The sequence below is a fragment of the Enoplosus armatus genome, chromosome 4 (assembly GCF_043641665.1).
Source record: "Enoplosus armatus isolate fEnoArm2 chromosome 4, fEnoArm2.hap1, whole genome shotgun sequence".
NCBI classification, from domain to species: Eukaryota; Metazoa; Chordata; class Actinopteri; order Centrarchiformes; family Enoplosidae; genus Enoplosus; species Enoplosus armatus.
In genome coordinates, this window is record NC_092183.1 from 26,459,022 (window position 1) to 26,480,893 (window position 21,872).

The 21,872-nt window shown below is 46.9% G+C and overlaps 1 protein-coding gene across 1 annotated transcript; it reads right to left on the reverse strand.

The window, feature by feature from the left end:
* Nucleotides 1-875: 875 nt before the first annotated feature.
* On the reverse strand, nt 876-4,469 carry znf703 (zinc finger protein 703). Its single transcript, XM_070904594.1, has 2 exons — nt 3,834-4,469; nt 876-3,247 (listed from the first exon to the last, which is right to left on the reverse strand). Exons 1-2 carry the CDS (start codon nt 4,083-4,085, stop codon nt 1,733-1,735), a joined length of 1,767 nt encoding a protein of 588 aa, XP_070760695.1. The 5' UTR covers nt 4,086-4,469; the 3' UTR covers nt 876-1,732.
* Nucleotides 4,470-21,872: the final 17,403 nt, after the last annotated feature.

The window sequence follows — 21,872 nt, forward strand, 5'->3', positions numbered from 1 at the left end:
GTCTGGAGTGCTAATGAACCGCGAGAGTGGAGGAGTCTGGGAGTCGGGTCAATAGCCGCCTCGGAGACTACACCCTCTTCGCTCTGTGTGCCACCCACACCCTGTCAGCCAAATAGAGTGGAGACACAGAGACATTACCAGGGCCGAAACACTCTAATGGCAGCGGTGAGGCTTTAAGATAGACCAACTCCTTCCCTTTGAATTAGTGTCTCACAGCTCTGAGTCGAGAACGCTGACTTCGGTTAAAACTACAGCGCAGCTGAGGGCAGCAAGAAAATGGCTCCTCACATCAGGACGGAGGCCTCCATGTTTGTGGTTCCTGTAAGAGAGCCCGCTCTCCTCAGGGGAGGTGTCAGGGCCTTGATGAATATTTCTCTATTAACCGCCTCCCATTGTCAGCCCTGGCCTTTGTGTTGCAGGCCAATCCGTCAGACCGTGAGGAGATCCTGGGTCGACACCTCCCTCAGGTCATTATTGAAGTCCCAGTGACCCAGCGGCCACTCCACACAGCCCTCCGCTCTGCTGAGGAGGCGGTTTTCAGGCCTCACAAACAAGGATCAGCAATTAAAAGCCGCACTCGCAAACAACAAAAGCAATGTGGGTGACGGGGAGAGGAGGAGGGATGGAAGTCCTCAGAGACTAGCTAACAGGGTTAATGTGACCCGGCCTGCCCTCTTCGGGATGACCCTGTCAACTGATATGAGCCATGAATTATTACACAATGCTACATATAGCGTGGCTGTAACAGCCAGTAATGATAGATAGACCTAGATAAGTGCAGTGCAGCACTCTGGCAAGATTTACTCCATCCTCTGACAAAAAGCCACTTCATGGTGCTATATATAGTAATCAGTGAGGAGAAAAACAAGTTAAAATGCAATCATGTATCATTTATTTAACAAAATAAGACCTCTTCCTGTTGGTTGGATAGCACAGCCATCATCAATTGTCTTTATTTATATGTCATCTTTTCTTATCTTTTGTACCATTTGCATCGGTGACCCCGACTTGCTGACCCCCAAGTGAGCTTGAAAAAATATTACATCTTTGCATATTTACAGATAAAAATAATGGCATTGTTCAAGATTATTTTCACAGACATGCAATTCTCCAGAGTCTAAATAGGATGAAAAAAACCAACAAAACAAAAAGCAGAGAGGAAAGGAGATACAAAGAGGTCCCCAGAATAAAGCCTCACAGTCCGTCTTCATCGTGGTGCAAGATTTTTATTTTTAGATAGGCATAATGGTACTATGCTTAAATCATTCGTTTTCAGTTAGAATACTTAAGGACAATTTATTTGGACAGCAAAATGCCCCCCCCCCCCCCACCCCACCCCCCAACCCAAATTCAATAACCAAGCGCTTCTGTGAAAAATAAATACAGACTTTCAGTTCCGGGAGACAGCTATAGAGAAAAACAAAACAAAAACCAAAATCAAGACTGTAATAATCCCACATTTCCATCATTTTCAAGCTCTGTGTCCCGCCGTCTTAATCACTAAAGTCTGTTGTTTGTGTGCTGCAGACAATCCGTCACAGGCTCTTTTTCTTTGCCTTTGGAGCGCCAGTCACAATCCTGAGACTAACAGGTGGTATTCCTGGCAGGCAGGCCATCAGGCACGGTGCCCTGTACTGGTGATGACCCCAATCTCGAAAATCCATCTTCAGGGCCGCTCTGGAGAGTCCAAGCTGGTGCCTGCAGTCTGTGGGCGTCAACATTATTTCTTATATCACTGGTATCCGAGGGCTGAGGCTGAGCCCAGTCTCTGACTGTAGAGGGCATAGGGGGAGTAATAGGCTGAGGAGGATGGGAGGGATGGCATGGGAAGTCCTGGGGCTCCGGGCAGGTGGGATTTGCTGTAGGGATGGTAGCGAGCCAGGCTCAAGCCAGGAGAGCCTCTGAGGGAGAAGGAGCTGGGCAGGGTACCTGGGCTGCTGTGAGGGGGCAGGTGGAGGTGGCAGGAGGCTGTCGATGAAACCGATGAAGGGTAGGCTGACAACAACTTACTGTCCATCATCCCAGGCAGGGCCGTGTGGGTACGCAAATGGGCTAGTAGCTCCTCTGATGTGGCAAAACGTTTGTCGCAGGGACCCCCGACTGATACCCAGTTACAGGCGTGGGGCTGCGGTTCATTGGGGAGCATGAAACCGTAGGTGTAGAGGGGGTGGGACAGGGACGGGGTGGTGCTGGAAGACAAGGAGCTGGAGTGCAGGGAATGGAGGTGGTGGGAGGGGTAAACCAGAGGGAACCCAGTCTTGAGGCTGGAGGGATCGTGGACGCAGGTGGAGCAGTTACTTCCTCCTAGGTGGGGTGCATTGGGGTAAGTCAGACAGTACGGGTCCCGACATAAGCCCTGCATCAGGGACGGAGGTGAAGCTCCAGTAAGCGGGCTGGAGCTGGGGTGCTTCCCCGGAAGTCCTAACCCCAAACTTGACTTGGTAGGATCCAAGCCGTGAACAAACTGGGAGGGGTAGCCGGCGTAGGCCCCCACAATGGAGCCGTGGTAGCCCATGGTAGCAGAAGGCAAGGGGAAGACTGAATGTCCTGGTTTAAAAGGGGAGACAGGGGCGATGTGCCCAGAGCCCAAGCCAGGCTGTGAGGAGGCCTGCGGGTCGGCCTTGCTCTCTGGCCGCGGGCTGCTGGCAGAGCTGGCGTTGCTGGAGTTGGCGCTGGCCCGTATGTGGCTGGAGTTGGCTAACTGAGCCCCATCCATCCCTGACTTCGCTGCATCTGAGTCTTTTTTGCCAGCGCTGTTGTTGTTGTTGTTACTGTCCGAGCTGGCCTGCTCTGAGCTCCCAGGTTTGTTGTCCATGTGCGGGGCCTGGGAGTGTGGCGGGGGCTGCGTGGAGGGGGAATGGCTTTGTCTGTGGGGCTGGCTCTGAGTGTGCAGGGGAGGAGAGCAGGAGCTGGGTGACCGCGAATGGGGAGGAAAGGACGGACATGAAGCAGTGCCACTGCTGGAGCTTCCATTTGGCACCCTGAAAGCTGCTTTATCTGAAGGCCCCTTTGTCCCTTGAACATCCTTACGAGAGTCGCCGGGTGACTTGGAGTAAGGCTTGAAGCTGGACTTGTCTTCCAGGGAGTGGTGCTGATCTGCGGACTTGGAAGATCGGCTGGACGGTTCCTTGTCTCCTAGACTGCCTGAGGAGAGGGAGGCCAGCTTGGAAGAGGAGGAAGGGTCTGGTTTGCCAATTTGTGAGCAGGTCTGGGCCAGTAGAGCCAAAGGACTCTTCTTGGCATCCAGCTGAGAAGGAAAAGAGAGAGCAAGAAGGTGAACAAACTGTGCTTTAAAGTTGATTTAGGTTTCGCATCATCAGACATATCCACTTATTACAATTAGAATTAGAATATGCACTAGTTATATAATATAGTATATTTTACTGGGCAAACAATGCACTAAATGTACTATACAGTAGGAAAAAACATCACATCAGCCCTGAGTTGCGCATTTATATCTGACGTGAACAAAGAAAGTCAGAGGATGCAAAGTTGAAGCAAAGTTTAAAAAAGAAAGAAAGACATAAGGGGCTCCCGTAAACACGAGGAAAGAGAAAATGTAATTATACCGTGGAGGTTAAACAAACCGGTTGTATTACTTTTTAAACAGCGTATTATTTTATGTTTCTGAACTCTGGTGTCTCGCGAACTTGCCAATTCATCGCTGTGCGTAAAATGGCGCATGTGCTGGCATATTTCTCAGAATAACACTCATAGCGACCCACGCCATGTACTCAATATTACCTGATAAATATTAGGAATTTAAAAAAAAATATCAATCAGATGATACTAACAGATCTCGGCGAAAATGTCTCTTTTTTTTATGTACTTACTTCAATGCTGACTGGCGCGGATGTGAGGGGCTGGAGATACTCCGGGTGCAGCAAGTGGCCGCTGTGCGCCGTCAACATCTTTATGATCCGGATGGGAAGCCTTTTGGCCTGACGCGAGGGATCCGTGGGAGAAGGACAAGACGTGGGTACAGAAACGGGCGGTCTCTCCGCTCTTCTCCGGGCGTCGGCGGCGCTGAGCTCCGGGGACTGTCTGCGTAAAAGCGGTTTAGGTCCACCGGGGGGATCTCTCATCTGGATCGGGGCTGGAAATGGGGCAACGGCATGTGACGAGCGGACGCAGGGTTGAAACTCATTTACCAGCACGTTTCATGATGACATATATTCAACAGAAGAGAGTGCGGTAATCCAGAAGGACAAGTGCGCAGTGCGCGTCCTCCGTGTTGGACCCAGGCTGTCTCTAAAGAGGAACAAATCGCCAAAGTGTCATCCTATACCGGGCTCCTCAATATCACCCGCTAAGTATTCCTAAATATTCCTTTATCCAGTGATGGAAAACAAAAAGAGAGGAATCAAGCAAAAAGAAAAGCAAACACCATCAGTAGTCACTGCTCATCAAAAGACGGGGCAAGTGGAAGGAATATCCCGCAGAGGTCGGTGTGCGTGACGGTCCTCCGGCGTGTGTCTCTCTCTCCCTCTGCGGCAGCCTCACAGTACCTCACTTCTTCCACATACTAACGACGCGAGGGGCGGGGTTTCACAGCGACGAGCCGCAGTCCAATCACAAGTGCCCGCATTCATAAGCAGGGGCGGGGCAACGGGGAGCGGGGCGCGGTTTGTCTTCTGGCCTCACCCTCACACCCGGGCTGTAATGTACGGCTGGAAATCTGTGTCAGTGACCTCCACGCCACATGCAAACATACAAATTATAAACACTGTGTCACAGGTTTGAAATCACACACCACACAGATATCCCGGCAAGGGTCAACTATGGAGAACACTATCTGGAACGTATCCACACCGTTCTTGTAAATATGTGCATTCAGTTCAAAAATAATAACCCTCTGTCCATGGACATTTCTGGCATGTTAATGGCTTTATTGCATTATAGCAACCAAACTGCAGCTGCTAATGGGCTTAATCCAATTTTTCCAAATGAACGCAAATTGAATTTTCATGTATTCTGCCGTGGCAGTGACTGACATTTTCAGTTTCTGGGTTTAAAGTCGCACACTTCAAGAACACTTTTACAAGTATTGCAGATGCATCAATACTTTCAATGTGTTGTTTTTTTTTTTCTCTCCAGCTTGCACATAAGCACAAAACAGACAATGGAGTTCCTCCTCGGTTGCCACATTAGTGAGCCCAGTAACTTAATTTCATTTTTCATAAAGAACAGCAAGCTGCGCTTTACGGGGATTTCCATCCTGCTTGAAATGCCTCTTCAACCAATCGGATGGCTTGGCCCGAACTACCCGATCCATAATCCAAGATATGACAGCACTGTTGTGTTCAGTCTGTTTAAAGTGGTGTCACGGATCATTGATTACTGGCTGCAGAGAGCCAGCACAAGACTTTGTTCTGAGCTTTAATAGGTAAACATGTTTAACATTTCGCAACGCAGGCTGGCCTTATCAAACTGTACGGCCATCCGCCCGCTCCCTGATTATGATGGCTGCTGCCATTTAGAGGAAAGTCGGCGTGACGAGGATGAAGTCACTTGCGCGTCACTCAGCAGCGTCACTGTTTGACCTGTCATCATCAGGCTTAGTCGTCACTCATCGCCCACACACTGCCACTCGCGCTTCAATGACCTGCAGAGATTCAAGAATATGCTAACGCAAAACGTGGTCGCCCCGCGGGCTAAGTGCGGCGCAATCTGCCTTTGAGTCCGTCTGCTTGTTTAAAACTGTCTGTCAGCACCTCGGGGCCCGAGACGCGTAAACAGGTGACGCACGGCGGCGGCTCTCACTGCGAGATTTGAAAAGGTAGCGCTGAGGGCTTAAAGGGGATTTTGAACATTTCTTTACAGCGCAGGCTGCTCGTTCGGTTGCGAGGCTTCCGATTGTGTTCTTGTTTATCACACAGTCATCCACTTGTTAGAAAGGGTGAGTCGCTGCAGTGTGGGTGGAGTTGCATAAGGAAGGGGGGGGGGGGTTGAAAAGGAGACCAAAGAGGAGGGCATCGGGAAAAGCCAGACAAAGGCAGCGAGAGAATGAAACAAGGGAGGGCTCAAACAACAGGGAGCGACTCCTTTCATGTGTCCCCTTGATGTAGGCTGGTAACAGCTGTTTTGGCGTGTCGATGACTGATGGCTGTTTCCTGTTGTGGATATTTTAAGGGGACAGCTTTCCAGTTAAAGAGGCATCTCAGCATGTCCAGGTCCCGCTGGCCCTCGGGGCATTTCCATGCCTTTCCATGGCTGTATCAAAGCAGTGGGTTTGGCCGGAACAGCGGCCAAACAAAACCCTCAGGATGGGGCCGATAGGGGCTGAGGAGGAGTGAGGAGGAGCGGACCCCACATGCCCCTGTGATCCTGTGATTTATAGAGCCGCTGAGGCCCGTAATGGACGCCATAGCTCTGTGGCGGGGCCTAATTCATCCCCGTGTTGAAAAGCTGCTGTTTGCCTGACTCCAGAGTAAATATATAACGCCGACATCAGGCAGCTGAATTCTTCAAACCTGGCTCGAGCAAATCCTCATCTGCTCGTTTGTCTTTTGCTCTGTGTTTGGAAGTGCTGAGGCGCTTTGTGGCGCACGCTGGGATTAGCGTTATGTAGATGCTCTGTGTGATTGTTTAATGAGGGGCTGACATTGATGTGAGCTCATAAGAGTCTTGTTTCTCTCCTTTTTTTTCTCCTCCTTTTCAAGTTAGTATACTTCTACAGGCCTTCGCTGGTGTCAGCCAGACTTTGACAAGGCCTGGCTGCGTGTAGTACTGTACAAAGAGAAGGAGAGAGAAATGATAAAAGCGCCAGAGAGGCAGAGGAGGGAAAACGAGCGTAAATAACTCCTATTTAATTATCTGTGACTGACTTATGGGGTGTGTGGAATGGGAATAGAGGCCTGAGGCTGGGGCTCTGCTCTACCCCTAGTGTTTTCTCCAGCAGTAATAAAACCGAGGGGAAAAAAAGTGGATTAAGACAGTTTCATGGGGTGTAGCAGACATGGCATTTAGACCCAAACACTTAAAAAGAGCCTCGCAGGCAACATTCCAGCCAGGACAGAATGTTGAAACAAGGATTTCCTTGAGCTGAAAGGTCCACAAACAATATCTACACAGTGTACTTAATGTATTCACACTTCCTCGTTTATCTTTCTGTGGTTGCCTCTCCCTCTGTCTTTGACACACACACACTAATCCTTTCACAGTTGAATGTGCGTGCGCTCGCACGAGAAAATGTAGCCTGTGCACATAAACACAGACAGGCCATACTGTGCATGATACCATCTCAAAAGTGTGTTTTTTTGTAGTTCTTACGCAGTATCATCTATCCGACTGTCTACATAGTATATCTGTGTGTGTGTGTGTGTGTGTGTGTGTGTCAGAGTCAGAGCTGAGGCTGACAACCTTATCTCTCCAGTTTAGGAGGGAGATTGTCTCTCTTGTCAGCTCCTCACGTCTCGCAAGCTAACGCTCTTATCCACTCTGCCTACCTGTCGCCTATCTGTCTGCATTATAATCACACCAGGATAATAGGCTTCCCTCTGTGTTCGCAGATTGGCACTTTTATTTCTGAATCCTACACCGAGCAGGGTTCCGCCTTGTCGTACTCGCTACACCTGAAACGCATTCGCAGACAAGCACGTAGGCTGCACACACCGCCCACACCCGCGCAACCTCAAGTCCTCTCTCCACACTCGGAAACAAAAGCCGCTATTGTCCTCCACACGGAGAAGTTATCAAGAGCACGGAGAGGAGGAGGAGGAGGAGGAGGAGGGGAGGAGGAGGAGGGGAGGAGGTGGAGGGAGAACGAGGCCCTGCGCTGCCAGACAGCGTCTGCCTCAGATCAGATCATCCTACATTGTTGTGTGAAATTTCAGATGACATCAAAAGATGTTTTTTTTCCATTGGTCTGACGACGGAGGGGGGTCATTTTGATAGAAGCACAATCAAGGTATTCACAAGCTGGACCCGTGACAGGTCTGGTAAAGGGAACAACAACAGGCGGTGCAAGGGAAAATCTTCCCAGCACATTCCTCACGCTTGTTAAAGTCAATGCTGCTTCCTCCACTCACGGTCAGAGTCACCGCCTCTGTGTCTTCATCATCCAACCTCTGTTGAGGGGGGGGGGGGGGGGGGGGGGCTGCTGGGAACATGCATTCTGTCTTTCGGTCTTTCTTTGAAACCGTTCCTGTCATAAAATCAAATCCGCAACGCATGGAATGAAGTTGAGTTTTGAAAAAGAAAGTCGCTCAGTCGAGCTTCTCAAGCGCAGCCCCACCAGCCTGTTGAAAAGAATGACTCTACATGGCATCCGCGACCTGACAAACAACAGGAGCTATTGGAGGTCGCAGTAGCCACAAAGTTCTTGCCAAACAAAACTGGGGATGATGATGATGAGGGGCGGGACGGGCGGGGCTCAGCAGTACATGTCAAGCATCGCAGCCCGCAGTGAGGCAGAGTCATGTCAGCTGCCACGGCTTTGACGTGACAAGGGATGGCATCACTCAATTAAAAGCCTATCAATGTGTGAGTAAATCAGCGCCTTTCAGGCTTGACACATCAAACAAAACGGTTATTGAAGTGGCCCGCCCATGCCATTAATCTCTCTGCATGTGTTTGCCAACCCTGGGTCACCGCAGGAGCAGAAAAACCTGCATCAGTGAGAGTAATAAATGCAGTGAATATGACAAAGTCAATTTATAAGGCCGTTTTTTGGCCCAGTGGAAAACAACACAAGCTGTGTTTTTTTTTTAACTATCCTGCTTTATTGAATTGAACTAAACGTGGTAAAGCAGAAGTTGGGGTTTCATTTTATGAATTCTCCTTAAATAAAAAAAAAAACCCAAAAAAGAGGTTTGAGAACAGGCAGTAATGGAAAACGCATTCCAGACAGGCCTCGTGCGGCCAAAATATTTGTCTCAACTGGGTTCTTGTGGTGACAAAGCACCATGCTTGTCCCTGGCAGTAATTCACCGGCTCAGATGAATACATGAAAGTGAAGCACTGCCATATATCACACGCCCCCCCCTCCTCGTGTGCCCCGTGTGAGCCTCACAAAGTCACACACGGCCGTTTGTTATGCGACCGTGCATTCTTATTTCGAACCCTTCGTTGAGGGCTTCGGGCCAAGCTGACACTTATGAAATATTTCCCTTGCTGACCTTAGCTACTGCCTCAGCTGGGGAGATTAATCCTCTGTCGGTAGACACTGGGAGCAGACTGCAAGAGCAGCAGCACACACACACAATCACTCACACACACACACACACACACACACACACACGCTACTTGTGACTACAAAACACAGCAGTAGCAACAGCACCAGCAACAACTCTGTTCTGTTAGGAATAATTACAGCTTCTGTTGATTTATTTCAGCTTCACTTGATAGTGTGCCAGTTACAGGGGAGGTGGGAAGAGAGTTAGACGGCATGCAATAAAGGGTATGAACCGCAATCATACAGCAAATATTGCACACACACACCCACATGAGCGAGGTGCAGACAGCACAGGAATACTGCAGCAAACAAATGAAGAAAAGTTGTTGCACTCTAGAAGTGTAGTTTGATATAAAATGTATCCTCACACAAATGTGTTGGTAGTTTCAGTACGTAAGCAAAGAAAGAACTTCATCAAATGTCCTTCAAATCGACTTACGACCTTATAAAATTTAAAAGCTACTGAACACTCAAAGCATTTATAGCGCTGAAAAGGGTATTTTGAAAACCATCTATCTGAATTCATGTGCTCTGACTTCCCAGCTTAAAACTCAAAACCAAGTTTTACAAAAGTCTGCAATTTTATTTCTTAACCTCAAAGCTGATCAAACTCAAGTGGTGACGTGACGACACCCAAAACTGATAAAAACCTTCCGAAGGACAATCAGTCGAGTCTGAGTGGAATCGGTCAGACATCTGCCAAATCTGGTTACATCTGGTTCTATCAAAGAGAAGTTCAGATGAGCGACTGAAAGCTCTGGACACTTTCATTTTACATCTGAATATGTGAAACCTCAAAATGACCTTCTCTGAATGTGACAGAAAGCAAAAGAAAGTCCAATAATTAGAATTTTGTAAAAACATTTGAAAACCTAAATGTGAAAATGAATCAATTATTTATGGCCTTTCTTTGCTTCGAGTGTCGAGGACTGTATCCACACTAGCCATCAGGATGCCACCTCTTCACCCCTCTTCTTCCCGTCAGTTGCTGCAGTCTCTGTCCGGCTCGGTCCTGTCTTATTGTGCAGCAGCAGATGACTTGGCCAAGTTCGGTCTTTTCGAAAAGGTTATTTAGTTGCCAGGAGGAGAGACCGAGCCGCTCTCGCAGTTCCTGCCAGAAGGTTGCACTACCGGTGTATCGTAAATTACTCAAGGCAGCGTACAAGAACGGGGTGGGGGGGCGCCGGGGTGAGGAGGGGAGGGAAGATGGGAGAGGAAGGGGTGAAAGAGTAAGTGCAGTTTTCTTTTTGGTCCATGGTGATGAATGAGCTTCTGAACAAGGCAGAAAATACATCATATCACCTTTAATGGGTACACATTTCTGCAGCCATAACTCAGTGTTTAAAAATAGGGAGGGGAGGGTGAATTACGACATCATATATTCCTCCCAACGACACTTTTACGAGCCCTCCCTGCAGTATAAAGGCATTGATTGCTATTTCAAAGCTCCATGTTAGAGTCAGTGCTGAGTACCTCCAGCTGCCAGCGACGAGGAAGGACAGAGAAACTCCTTTAACACATGGAACCCAAAACGTCGCGTGTTTCTGTCGAGCGAAGTCGCGGTTTCTGTTCCCACGTAGGCTTTCTATACGGAAAAACTCAGACCTGACTCTTTTATTCACAAAATATGAGTGTTTCAGAGAGATTGGGTGCTGTTTTCCATTCACCATGGGTGGTCATGAATTAGGAGAACAGCAATAAATTGGGGAAAGGGACAGAAGAGGAACATTCTGAACGCTCAACAAGGCTGTTTAGATGATGGATTTGTAACGTAATTTTGCAGTTGGATGACTTGTTATCCCATCTGTTAATGAGTTAGCTAGTTAGGGAGGGAAGTGTTCTTCCCTTTGTGCGAATGGCTGGCGGGGGACTGACAGCACTGGAAGCTTGCTTTATGATAAGAAAAGTGGACAACATTGGGTACATATGGACATGTGGCTGAAGACATTGTGACCAAAAAATAAAGATTTACACAAGTTGCGCGAGATCGTAAACACCACTCTGAGTGTAACAAGGCTACAGCCATGCGAGCGGGTGGTGCTTTGAGCTAAATGCTAATGCCACGCATGATACGCTAGCATGCCGATGTTTAGGAAGTCTTTTGGTTTACTGTGTTAGCATGCTACCCCTTGCTAATTAGCTGCAGCAGAGTATTGGACACGTTTTAATTTTGATATGATGATCAGAATCAGAATCAGAAATACTTTATTGATCCCGGGGGGGGGGGGGGGGGGGGGGGTTATACAGTACCGGTGCTCCCATTCAAGAGTAGAGAGTAGCATAAATTTAGAAATAAAAGTATGTACAAAATAAAAAAAATAAATAAGAAATATGCACAATATTTAAGTGAAAAATAAAGGTAAAAAATATATACAGTAGCAATGTATATGTATGTATATATATACATTGCTACTTTATATATTATTTACTTTTTATTTTGGCGCTTGACTAAAGTTCAAGGGGGTCACCAAAGTTTTTACAATGCATCCTGAGGGGAACATCCAGTGGATTGAGATATTTCAGTCTGACCGACATCGCCATCCCAAGAGCTAGCGTGACTAAAAACAGCTTTTTAGTGATAACGCTTGGCCCTGCTAAGAACACGAGTCTTGTGTGAACAGCCTCAATCACTAACAGACCAGTCTGGCGTGAATGGTCACATGCAGGTGGAACATTTCTGTAAAAGAGGGAGAAAAAGAGAGAGTCGCTTAGCTACTGAAGAAGTGCAAGAGAACAGGATGGAGACACGGTTAGACTGAGAGACTGCTGACTGGACTTATGGCTTTGGCAAATTTGAGGCTCTTTTCAGTGAGCAGTTCCCAGCTGTAAATTTACAGTGTTTGTGCGAGCTGCTATTAAAACCAAATCCATGGCCCAGCCAAGGTCGTTCATTTCTGCAGGCCTGCAGGGAGGAATTCTTCTCCTGACTGAGTGCCTGTCCGTTCAGTAACGGGGAAAATGATAGACAGGAGAAAATGAAAGTGTATACATGTGTGTATATATCAACCCGTCCTTGCGTCAGATTTATAGTTATGCTTCCAGGAAGTAATGTAGTGTAATTTTACACGAGAACCTACAAACTGAGTGAGTCATGGAAGTCATACAGTAGTTAGGAAGTCAACGTTATGGCGGCTGCAAAGTAGGCCTGTCCTTACCTTCAGCTACCTGTGTACCTCCTAAGATAATCCTTTACCACCAACCGCCGTGATATACAGTATATACAGTGTATAAACAGTATATATGTGTGTTTGTTTATGAATAGGACATGGCCATGTTCGTCTCGTGTTTCTGCCCTTATGTCATGTCTCATCAACATTCCATCAAAGTGACGTGAATTTAAGTAACTTTAATTTTTGTTAGCAGTCTTGACCTTATAAGGTAGCTACATTACGAGAGTGTGCGCTAATTTCTAGGTGACCTCATCCTATAACAGAGCTGTAAAAGTGTGTGTGTGTGTGTGTGTGTACATGCACACACCTGGAGAGCAGGCCATTTCATCACTGCTTATTACTCATAGCATAATGAGAAACACAGACCTCGTTCCCTCACACACACACACACACACAAACAGAAATCCCACTCCTCTGGAAATCATTTCAGGCATTTTTTAGTAAACTCTTCCTTGTCCAGCCGAGACAAGGCCTCGCATTGTGTTTCCTATTTTATCGTGTCGTGAGTTGGTGTATTGTAACTGTTTATCTGAAGGTCAAGGCCCGGGAGTCAGTAAACACGCGCTCGGCTGAAGTGCCCCTGAGCAAAGGCACAGAGTCCCTCCCAGCTCCCGGGCTGCGGCTGTGTAGCTGAGAATGACCTCTGACCTTTTCAGCACAGGGGGCGACCCAACAGAAAAGAGACACATTGCTCTTCAGTGGCCAGCGAAGTATGTTTGATGTATTTTTAGATTTTTCTGATTTTCCAACAACGCTGTTCTAAAATCGCTTGATAATTGACCATTCACTAAACCCCTCCCCCACCAGTGATTGACCAATCATAGTTTGGCAATAGTAACTAGGCACGGCACATGCATATGTATGTATATATATATATATACAATGAAGAGGTGTGCGGGCTGTAGTAAGAGCAATAATATATAGTATAAAAAGTAAAAAGAGTTTGGAATGGGGTCTTTCTCTTTAGCTTTTCCAAAGACACACGAGCAAGCAATGGATTAAACAGTGTGTTTTCCAGCTCTACTACCTACAGCAGTAAGGCTACTTCCAATGCCAAGCAGCATAGAACTATATTATTTTGTGGGGTCACATTAGAAAACACCCCTTTAGGACTGGGACATCCACTGTGTAGTATTACCCAGTATGTGAGAGCTGGTCCCGGACACTCCTGTGTCAGAGTTCAGTGCACCATGAGCGGCTCTGTTTGTTTTTTGTGTAAGCTAAGCATCCAAACAGAGTTAAGAAAGAAGACAATGTCTGATCTTTAAATTCTCCCTTATCGTAGCGGACTGTATGTTGACTGTAGTCTACTCTTTGATTGGATCAGTGCACATATGCCTCAGTGTATGCAGAGGGATGAAGATAGTGCAAACCTGCAATGCAAATCCTCCCGCGTCTCCATTTTTGGTGCTGAGCTGTCATTGCTGTTGCTGCTGCCTGCTAATGTAAACTATAAATTCAAAAACCATCATGAGCATCAGGTGGTCCTAGTAGACAGGAGCAAAACAGACACGTATTTATTTAAAAATGCTTTATTACCTCCAATAAATGGAGCTTCCGAAGAACTACAGCCTCCATTTACAGGCCTTTCTTTTAAAGTAACACGATCTCGTAACAACATCCCATCTTTGGAATTAGGTCTGCAAAAACCCGTCCAAATGTCAAGTGTAGCCCCCGCCCCCCTTCCCCCTGCTTCTGTGTCCAACACGGACCAGTCTTCTCTGGACACTCGCAACAGGCACATCATTTATTTAAGCCGAGGCCAAGGAGAATTCTTGTTGTGTGAAATCCCAAAGCCTTTTAGAAGATCAAAGTTCCACAACATAAATCACATTTCCTTACAAATCCAACACAGCACTCTCAGCGGCTCACACACACACACACACTGGAAACCTACATGTACTGTACTTGCACTCACAATGCCACATAGATCAAACAAAGGTGTACACAAATATCCCTCTGGCTGTGTTTGGGGGGGGTTGGGGTGGGGGGGGGGGGTTATTTAATACCTTTATGATGTTGAGAATTCAGTGTGTTGTGATTAAGCAAAACATTTCCAATGGTAGATCCCTTATTTTTCATGTGTACTCTACATATTACACAACGTTTCGGTTTGTTCTCAGTAGTACCAACAAACCACATCAAAGATCCTCTTTTCGTGTTCTCAACTTTGCTTCCAACCTCCTCTGCCTTTTCATTTCTCTACATCGATCCTCTCTGCGCCTCCACTTTGCCTCTCTTTCTCCTTCTTTATTGTTTTGTGCTTCTTGGCACCCCCCCCCCCCCCCCCCCCCCCATCCATGAGGAGATGATCTGTATAAGAAGTATAGAAGTGGATCTGCTATAAGGCCCCTGAAAGGAAGTTATTTTGCAAAGAGATTTACTGCCTGTTTGACCCTAAGGGAGAAGGATGGAGGCATTACGCCCTGTGCAGGTGTATGAATGATTTCTCGGGCTCACCCTCTTTTATATCGAGCGCTGAATAAAAGACTGGCAGGATTTAAGTCTTCATCAGATGAGGATTTGAACATCGGAGGGGAAATGTTTGAAACAATGAAGAGGAAATGGAGGCTCTCTGCTGTCTTTCTTCTCGTTCTTTCTTTCTCTCTGCTGGATCAGAGTCATCCCTCAGGCCAACCCATTATTGGAGGCAGAGCTTTCCGGAGTAAATCATCTGGTTAATTCCTCGCCTTACTTTCTCACCGCCCCGTATTTGTCATCAGCATCGCTTTGAGGCGTTGCTCTCTTTGATGAGCCAGCCGGGCCGACTTGTCACGCCGTTTGCCGTGAGACTGACAACAATGAATTACAGTTGCTTATGATGAAGCCATTATGTAGTTACGGTACAAAATGTGTTCCTCATTCTTAATAGAGATAATTGACTTGTAACATGTAAATTATGAGGGCAGTTCACATGCTGTCATGGCTGTCGGTGCCTGTTTAGGGTTGTTTTCACGGTAGCTTCTATTATGTTTTGCTCATGAGCCATTTTAGCACCTCTTTTAACAAGTCACTAAATCTTTTATTCAGACATGATAATCGTACTTTCCTCACAACAAAAGAAAACTCAACCTGTCAACCTGAAATGAAAAGAAATCAGTACATACTGTTTCATGTTCTTGATGTTTGTTTGAACTTATTTGGCCAAAATTGTATTTAATAACAAGAATAAATGTTATTCGTTTGTTCAGTGTTCTGCAGGGTGACGTTTTGGTCCTGACTGACTCAATTTTGGTTCTGATCATTTGAATCATTGGTACAATGTCTGTGTGGGCAATCACTGTTGCCAGATTGGGTGACGAAAAGTTATAGATACAGCCCAGTGAATCTGCTCCTTCTTTGAAGCCTCGACGCGCAGCGGCTGCCAGCTAGTTAGCCCAGCTTGCTGACTTCTACATTCCAAGAGGTTGAATGTTGTAATAGGGGAGAAATGCATCAATATTCAAAGCTGCTTCCACAAATCTGTCAAAATTTCAGTTTGAATTGAACCTGTATCGTCTGCCTGTTTCCTTGCCATGAGGTTTTTATGACAGAACATGAGGGAAATATAAACTCCATCACAATATAAAATTACACAACCTTTATTTATGGTCATACAGACGTGTAGCATATCCTTTACAGCTCTATTAATGTGTATCTACTTATTTTAGTAGGGGTCAAGACGAGGTGGGATAAATGTGGGAAACACACGGAAAGGCTTCCCGTCTTTTTTTAAATAAAAACATAAGGAATTATTGTTACGATTTATCTGCGGCTGTGGATGCCAGCTTCCTCCATTCTTCGGTGTGATCTTCCACGGCTGGCGTAGGCTGGCAGATTGTATCAGCTAACACGGCAGCTGTACGTACTGTACATGCTGCGAGACAAAATAAGAGGAAGGGGGTTTAGTGATAAAACTGTGAAGGATTATCTGTCATTTGGCGGGCCCGTGGTGATTTTCTATCAAAACGGATTTTGCGGGGAAAAAAAAGGAATGACAGGAACGGAAAGATGATGGAAAAGGATGGAGAAGGGGAAGAGAAGGAGTGGAGGCGGGGGAGATTGAAGATGGCAGGGGGGGGTGGGGGGTGGTTGTCATGCAGGGAGGATTTTGTTTTCTGTTTAATTTCTTGCCCCTTTCCCCTCCCTTCCTGACACCCCCCCCCCACCCCCCCATCCAATGAGCTGAGTGTCAGTCACATTTTGAACTTGCCAAGCAAACACAGTAGAATGATTGGAGCTGTCAGTCAAAGTAATGTGTTGTTTGCCACTGGAGGAACTGGGAGAAAGACAGAGGTAGGGGAAGGAAGAGAGAGTTGTAACTGTGGAGAATACATTATTCCATCTTATAGATACTCACTCGACATTCGCGCCTGAGATCACAAACGGTAACTTTGAAGGTGGCAAAATAGATGCACGGGTGTACAAGCCCTCCCTTGACTCAGACATCACACGTGCGATCTGAAACCCTGCGGCTTTAAAGTGTGTTACTTGCCTTCGGGAAAAGTTTAAATAAAAAAAATAAAAATAAGAATAAAAAAAGCTCTCGTTGCAGACTTTCTGTTAGCATGTGGAGACGTAGTTTGGTTTTTGTCAAAGTTTTGTCTGTGTGAAAAGCCAGGGCTTTTGAACCGAAACTCCAAACAACAAATTGGACGCGCAGACAAAGGGTGCCGTTTCAGTTCCCAAAATGTTTCGTGTCAGATAGCAAAGTACGAGAGAACATTCTTTGAGCCCACTAAAAACAAGTTTGCCTCCGTTTCCTCCGCATAATTAACCAGCATGAGCCTAATAGCATGTGACTGGTCCCCTCCGACCCTTTGACTCGCCCAATATATCCACCCCAGCCAAACGCCCCTATTGTGCTAAACTTGTCACCCCACTGACAAGCTAATATCCTCATTCCTGGGAGCTGAGTGGCCGTCTCTTGAAGTTTTAAAGGGAGGTGTGAGATGAGGCACCTTTTGCTCATCAAAGACAGCACCATCATCTCTTAAGCCATGACACTCAGCACTGAAGGTTACTGAGTGCTCGAGGTGATTTTATAACACCCAGCTGGCTGCCTATTCAGCAGGACTGACAGAGGGGGTCCAGGAGGCGAGGAGCCCCCCTACAAGCAATGGGGGGTGCCTTATGTGGAATGGAAATTCATTTACACTAATGCGGATGAATTTGCAAATGCCTAGACAGTTTTACATCCATACATGTTGAGATCATTTTGGAAAAGCTCACATACTTTTTACCCCTGACCTATAATATCCATCATCCCACTGTTAATAAATGATGAAGTACCTTTTTCACAGTTATCCACATGTCATGATATAAAAAGTGTTCACCGTTGCTTTTAACTCCCCAAACTCACCATCAAGTAGGATCTGATCAAACGTCACGTACTCCCCTCTTCTGTCCTCCTCTTCATATCCTGTCAGTTTGAAATTGGTTCGAATTAATATTAGCATTCATTTAAAACCAAAAACTCCTCATTTTTGAGAGTCGAAATAACACTGTTTAGAAAATCCCACTCGTGGCTGCGTTGGCGTGGGACTGTTGCTTCTACTGCTGAGACAATGAAACATGATCCAAGTTCAGTTGAAGTGATGAAGACCAGAGGCCAAAAGTGGTTTATAATACTGCAGCAGACATTTCATCCTGTCTCCACTTTTAAACAATCTTGCTACCTACCACAAATGTCCAACATTGTGTTCCAGCGAAAGTCGGGCTGGAGTAAACCGCTCCGTCTCGGGACCCCTGCTGTGCCAATGCCGTGGTCTCATTGAAATGAATGAGGGGACTGCGTTTTGTGACATAGAGCTGTAACAGCTCTGAGAAGGGGCTAATAATGGCATTAGAGTATTTACTTAGCACTCAGAAGGCCTCTAAACACCACTTGCAGGTTTCAGCATATACCTGTTATGTTGTTGTTGACCAGGTCCGTGCTCAAATGACCCCTGTGACCGAACCACAGTCCTAACCGAAAGGCTGCCTGCGCCAAGAAAAAGCCAGACCCCACTCAACTTCATGAATCAATTTAACATTTCATGGTGGATGTTTTATTGTTCCAGATTCTGTAGCGGGCGTGGTGGTAAAACGCTTGCGGTGCACCACTGATCTGTCTCTACGTCAGGAAAACACTGGTTCATGTTGTCAGGCGGGTTGGGTTTGATTGACGTGGAGGAATTACTTGTCATCTTGGTTAATAGGTAGCATTTATGAGCTACAGTCAAGTCTCTTTGATCCACCTTTAGTTGTCTGACAGAAGAGACAGAGGCATCTGTCAATGAGAATTGTATTGAAACAATATAAGTGGGAATAGAGGCAAGATAACAGAGTTTAAACCTGCTATAACACAGTAGTGACTGGGCTGTCCCTCCTTACTTGATGGTGGCTGTAATACCTATATATTAATGGTGAGTCTTTCCAAAAGAGGAAGAAGATGTTTAACTTAAGTTTCTATTGCTTTTGTGTCACTTTTGTCTAAATCAACCTGAAAACACGAGCTTTTCTCTTATGTAAAGGGAATTGCAGTGAGCAAAACATGATTGCACAACCTCTGTTACATGACCATCAAAGGAAAAAGGCCAAAGCCTCAAGTGACAGCGGAACCACAGTCAGGAGACGTGACATTAGCAGAAAGGTTTCTCAGACTAAAGGGGATGATTGTTAACAGTGTGAGGAGGGCCTAAAAGAAAGACTGCAGATTTAGCTTCATGTAGCTGGAGGAGGTTTTGTCCAACGTTCCACATTTAATATCACAAGCTGCTTCAGAGGCTATCTCACCCACTGGAATTATTTGTTGAGATGCTAAATACCACCCCCCACCCCCCACCCCACCCCACCCCACCCCCAATACTGCTAATACTATATTGGTTGAAGTGTAGACGAAAGAAATTTGACTTTCGACATCAGAATAATTCTTGCCTACAACTGCCTTCACAAGAACAGATGAAGCTATTCACCAGCTCTGAGCTGCCCCAGCACTGCCGAAATGAAGACAGATAGGCAGGGAGTAAGGGAGGTGGTAATTAATGTTTCACAAACTCCATCCTTTCCCTCAAGGCAAACTCTCTCCTCATCATCTTTCTCTTTCAGAGAATTAAATGATACTCCTCTTGTCTTCCTTTTTGCTCCTGCCCCTCTGTCACCCGGGCGTCTTTGTGTGAACTTTAAGGGATTAGGCTTGCGAGGGCTGGCTGGTAGTTATGGCTGCAGGGAGGACTCCTCAGGTTTCACTCAGGGCCGCGTGTCTCCCCGAGGCGACAGGGAGATGTCAGCGTCTGTCAGCCTCTGTCTGTCAACTAAGCCCTGTCAGCGCCGGCTCTGCCAGCGCTCCATCACGGCTCTGTCGCTCCGAGTTTCCTTCTGGCTTATGATCTGAGACACCCAGACAGTGCAACTGGCTTCACAGCCCAAATCACCCCCCCACCCTCCCACCAACCCACCCTCTCTCTCTCTTCAGCGTCGATACCTTACGTGACACAACAAACACAAGGTCAAGGTGTCTGTCATGTTTCACTGTGTGGGTTTGAGTGTAAATGTGCGAGCGGCACGTTGTTGCCGGTGCTGGTGCATGAAAGCCGGGCGTGTCACCTTGCCTGTGTGTACGTGTATGTGTGTGTGTGTGTGTGTGTGTGTGTGTGTGTGTGTGTGTGTGTGTGTGCGCGAGCGAGAGTCGGGCTGTTTTGAGTGACAGTGTGAGTGAGGTGCAGCCAGGCGGCGGCTCTTTGTAAAAGTGCACCTACCTTCTCTTCCCACAAGTCCCTCCTGGCAACAAACTGTCACGGCTGACAGCCCTCACAAAGGAAAGAGAGGGAAAGGAGGCAGGGGGTACGGGGATTAAAAAAAAAGTTTAAGAGATGAAATTAAAGCAAAGAAGGGAACCTGACAGCACCTTGAGAAGAGGCATTGTCTGTGAGGGGAAATATATCTGTGCGAGCGGGCTTTGATCAGTGGAGGATGAGAGCAGGGAAGAGCTTGTAAAGCCGGCTCCTGAAGCCCATTGAAAAGAGTGGATAGGAGAAGAAGAAGGAGAAGAAGAAGAAGAAGGATATCAGCCCCACAATTACTTTCCACTCAGGCTCAGAGGAGAAACAGTGCTCTCGTTAGTACGTATGGCATGGACTTCATGGTACACTTTTCTTTGCCAGCTCTTTTTCCTTTCCTCCCGGTCAAAAGGGGGAAATATAGTAAAGGCATACCTTTTGTAAAAAGTGTTTTCCCAAGAACAAAACAGCTGTTTGAAGAGTGGCAGAGGAAGGAGGAGGAGGAGGAGGAGGAGGAGGAGGAGGAGATGAGGTGAAAGAGGAAGCTTTAAGAGAGGAACCTTTGAAACACATGAAGGAGAACACAGAGAATGAGGAGCTGGAGGGAGGAAAAGGGAAGAAGAGGTGGAAGTGCTGGTGGGGGTGGGAGGAGGTAATCACCTTTATTTTGTGGTTCAGTGTCGGGGTGGAGGGGGCTGGAGGGGGGGGGGGATGTAGAGGCCTGGCTTTCTATATGAGGAGGGAGGGAAGTGGCAAGGAGCACCGCTCCGGTGCCCCCTCAGTACTATGGGAGCACTTTGATAGACAAAGCAGCGTGCTGAAGGGGAACCTCCTGCTGGCAGGATCTGAGGAGGCTGTTTACAGAAGAGCTTGTCTGATCTAAAGCCCCTGCTCGCCCTCTTGTATGGAAAACACTCGGCCTTTGATGTCTCTCTCCCTCTCTCTCCAAATTTCTTTCTGACTTCTGTTTTCTCTCTCTGTCTCCCGGAGCTGCTACTTCCTCTCATTGGTGGTTGACACACATCAAGATCTGTGCGGCATTGTTCTGTTTGAACATGACGCATTCTGCTGCGAGTTTTAGGATAGAAGTGCAGAACAGTTCTCTAAAACACAGATCATGGAAGGCAAGCAATGGCACTGAGTGTGTGTGAGTGTGTGTGAGTGTGTGCACACTGACAGGGTCAAACAGGGCTTGTCAACAGGCGGTCTACTTTAATGTGACATATTAATGTGGCCTGCCAGCGCCAATAACTCTGCACAAGTGGCACATGTGTGCATATTCATTAGAGTCCATAACTTTTGCTCTCTCATAAAATATTAAACCCCACTTGTGCTGGGAACTGCTGAGTGTGTTCATAAACCTGCAAGCGTGTTGTTTTTTTCAGCCCCCCCCACCCCCTTAGATAGATGGATTTGTCAGTGGGCCTGTTTGTGTCTGTGTTTGTGATCATATGAGTGAGACCATTGTTCCGTCTGTGTGGTTCATGGGATGAGAAATGTGAAGACCATGGGTGTACATTTGAGTATGTCCACCACAGGAACCTTTCTCAGAACTTGGGAAACTTGTTAGGAACCCAAGAACTTGACCTGCGTTTCGACTGGAGGAAGCAGGCTCCAAATGTAACTCCTAGGCCATAGTTCTTGGCCTCACAAAACGTCCCTGCTCAGGGGGCAGCACCTTCAGAACAACCAGGAACCATCAGGGCAGAGTTTGCGGGGGGCGGAACGATGATGAACACTGAATAGTTCCTGTGGCTCCTTATAACATGGAAGCATTTGATCAAAAGA